Source organism: Chaetura pelagica, unplaced genomic scaffold (assembly GCF_000747805.2).
Source record: "Chaetura pelagica isolate M959 unplaced genomic scaffold, ChaPel_1.0 scaffold130, whole genome shotgun sequence".
Taxonomy (NCBI): domain Eukaryota; kingdom Metazoa; phylum Chordata; class Aves; order Apodiformes; family Apodidae; genus Chaetura; species Chaetura pelagica.
In genome coordinates this window covers 807,896-809,757 of record NW_009951915.1, presented here as the reverse complement: position 1 = coordinate 809,757, position 1,862 = coordinate 807,896, and the positions used below count along the sequence as shown (strand labels likewise).

The 1,862-nt window shown below is 42.1% G+C and overlaps 1 protein-coding gene across 1 annotated transcript in view; it reads right to left on the bottom strand.

Moving 5' to 3' along the window:
* Window positions 1-1,862, bottom strand: part of OBSCN (obscurin, cytoskeletal calmodulin and titin-interacting RhoGEF) — a 183,002-nt gene that overhangs the window by 63,121 nt on the left and 118,019 nt on the right. The window contains exons 65-66 of the mRNA XM_009994678.1: window positions 1,406-1,484; window positions 940-1,058 (exon numbers count right to left, since the gene is read on the bottom strand). Coding sequence (XP_009992980.1) covers window positions 940-1,058; window positions 1,406-1,484 — 198 coding nt within the window. The remainder of the gene's footprint in view (window positions 1-939; window positions 1,059-1,405; window positions 1,485-1,862) is intronic.

The following is a 1,862-nucleotide window of genomic DNA, read 5'->3' as shown; positions in this document are numbered from 1 at the left end:
CGCTCTTCTGTGAAGAAATTGTTCCTAATGTCCAGTCTAACCCTGCCCTGTTGCAGCTTGAAGCCCTTCCCTCTTGTTCTGTCACTGATTACCTGTGAGAAGAGACCAGCACCAACCTCTCTGCAATGACCTTTCAGGCAGTTGCAGAGACTGATGAGGTCTCCCCTCAGCCTCCTCTTCCTCAAACTGAGCACTCCCAGCTCCTTCAAGCCTTCTTCATCAGATTGATTCTCTAGGCCCTTCACCAGCTTCATTGCCCTAATTTACCCAATTAGAAATGGCTGCACATTCATAAATTTGTATTTATCTATTAAAATACATTCCTGTCTCTTCAGCTTTTGGCACTCCCTGTATTGGCTGCATCTGCAAATGCCTTCCAGGTTGAGCAGGTAACACTTAGGTCTGATTTGCAATGTACACAAAAACAAAAGCTGAAGCCAAAATACTCCTCATCACTTTTACAGGCAGCAATTAAAAAAAAAAATAAATATGGAGGATCCTTCCCTTTCCTTCTATGCCAGGAGGACATTTTTGCAGTTTTTAGGTTGTAGAAGCAACTCCCTCATAGAGCACACAAATCCAAGACTGTTTTATTTATTAAACAGAAAAAAAGAACACACTCACTACCTGTTTTTTTTCCTTATTGCTCCTCCATAACTAATGTAGTCAGAGAATTACAGGACTCAGTTTTCAGAAGCCTATGTCTGTAATTGTGCCTGGAGACATGGTCATAGAACGTGGCCTTTAATCTGCCTGAATCTGCTGCAAAAGTCAATGTCCATCAGTATGAACACATTCCTCTAGCTGGTTTGTGCAAACATGGTGCATGATGCATGGACTGGGGTCACAGTGGCAAAAAAGCACAACAGAAAACCTTGTCCAGCACTTCAAGCTGCCAGCAAAGCTGGAAGAACTGACAACACTGTGGGCTCCGCTCACCTTTTACCTTCAGGTGAAATTTAGCCAGTGATGCTCCAGGTGCCACATGAATATCATGAAGCTCATCGAAGATCTGGGGCAATTGCTCCTCCTCAGTGGTAGATTCCTCCTGTTCACGGCTAAGAAGAAATTGTAATTAGAAAGTCAGCAAGCCAGAAAAGAGTTAGGAAGGAGAATAACCTATTTTAGATTAATTCAGTGTGTGGGTTTTGTCATCATGACAAGAGATTCAGCATCATGTGACATTACAAGCAATGGAGTGATCCCATGAAGAAATCTCCAGGCTAGCCTGAAGTTAGCCAGAGCAAGTTTGCACATGATAAATGTCCAGTTGTTGCATCTCAGCTGGTCTGTTTTTTCCTTTATGACATTAAACTGGCCCTGCTAGATATAGAAAAAAAATATGTCTTGGCATAAATACACATATTGACCTTATAAAGTCAGTTTGATATTTTTGATATTTTACCTTGAAATGTATTCTTTGGCACTGTAGTAAGAAGATGTCTCTGTTGCATCTGCTGCTGTCTCATAGTCAGTACTGGTCACTGTTAAATGGAAAAACAAATATTTTTTTAAAAGCATGGAAACATAGGCTGGTTTGGCTTAAAAGGGACCTTAAAGATAATCTAATTCACATGCCACCTATCATGGGCAGGGACACCTCCCACCAGCCCAGGCTGCTCCAAGCCCCATCCAACCTGCCCTTCAACACTGCCAGGGATGGGGCAGCCACAGCTTCTCTGGGCAACCTGTGCCAGAGTCTCACCACCCTCACAGTGAAATTATGTTATTTCTAATATCTAATCTAAACCCACCCTCTTTTAGCTTCAACTTGTTACTCCTCATCCTATCACTACCTGCAAAAAGTCCCTCTCCAGCTTTCTTCTGAGATTTGAAACTACTTTTCTTACTATAATTATAGT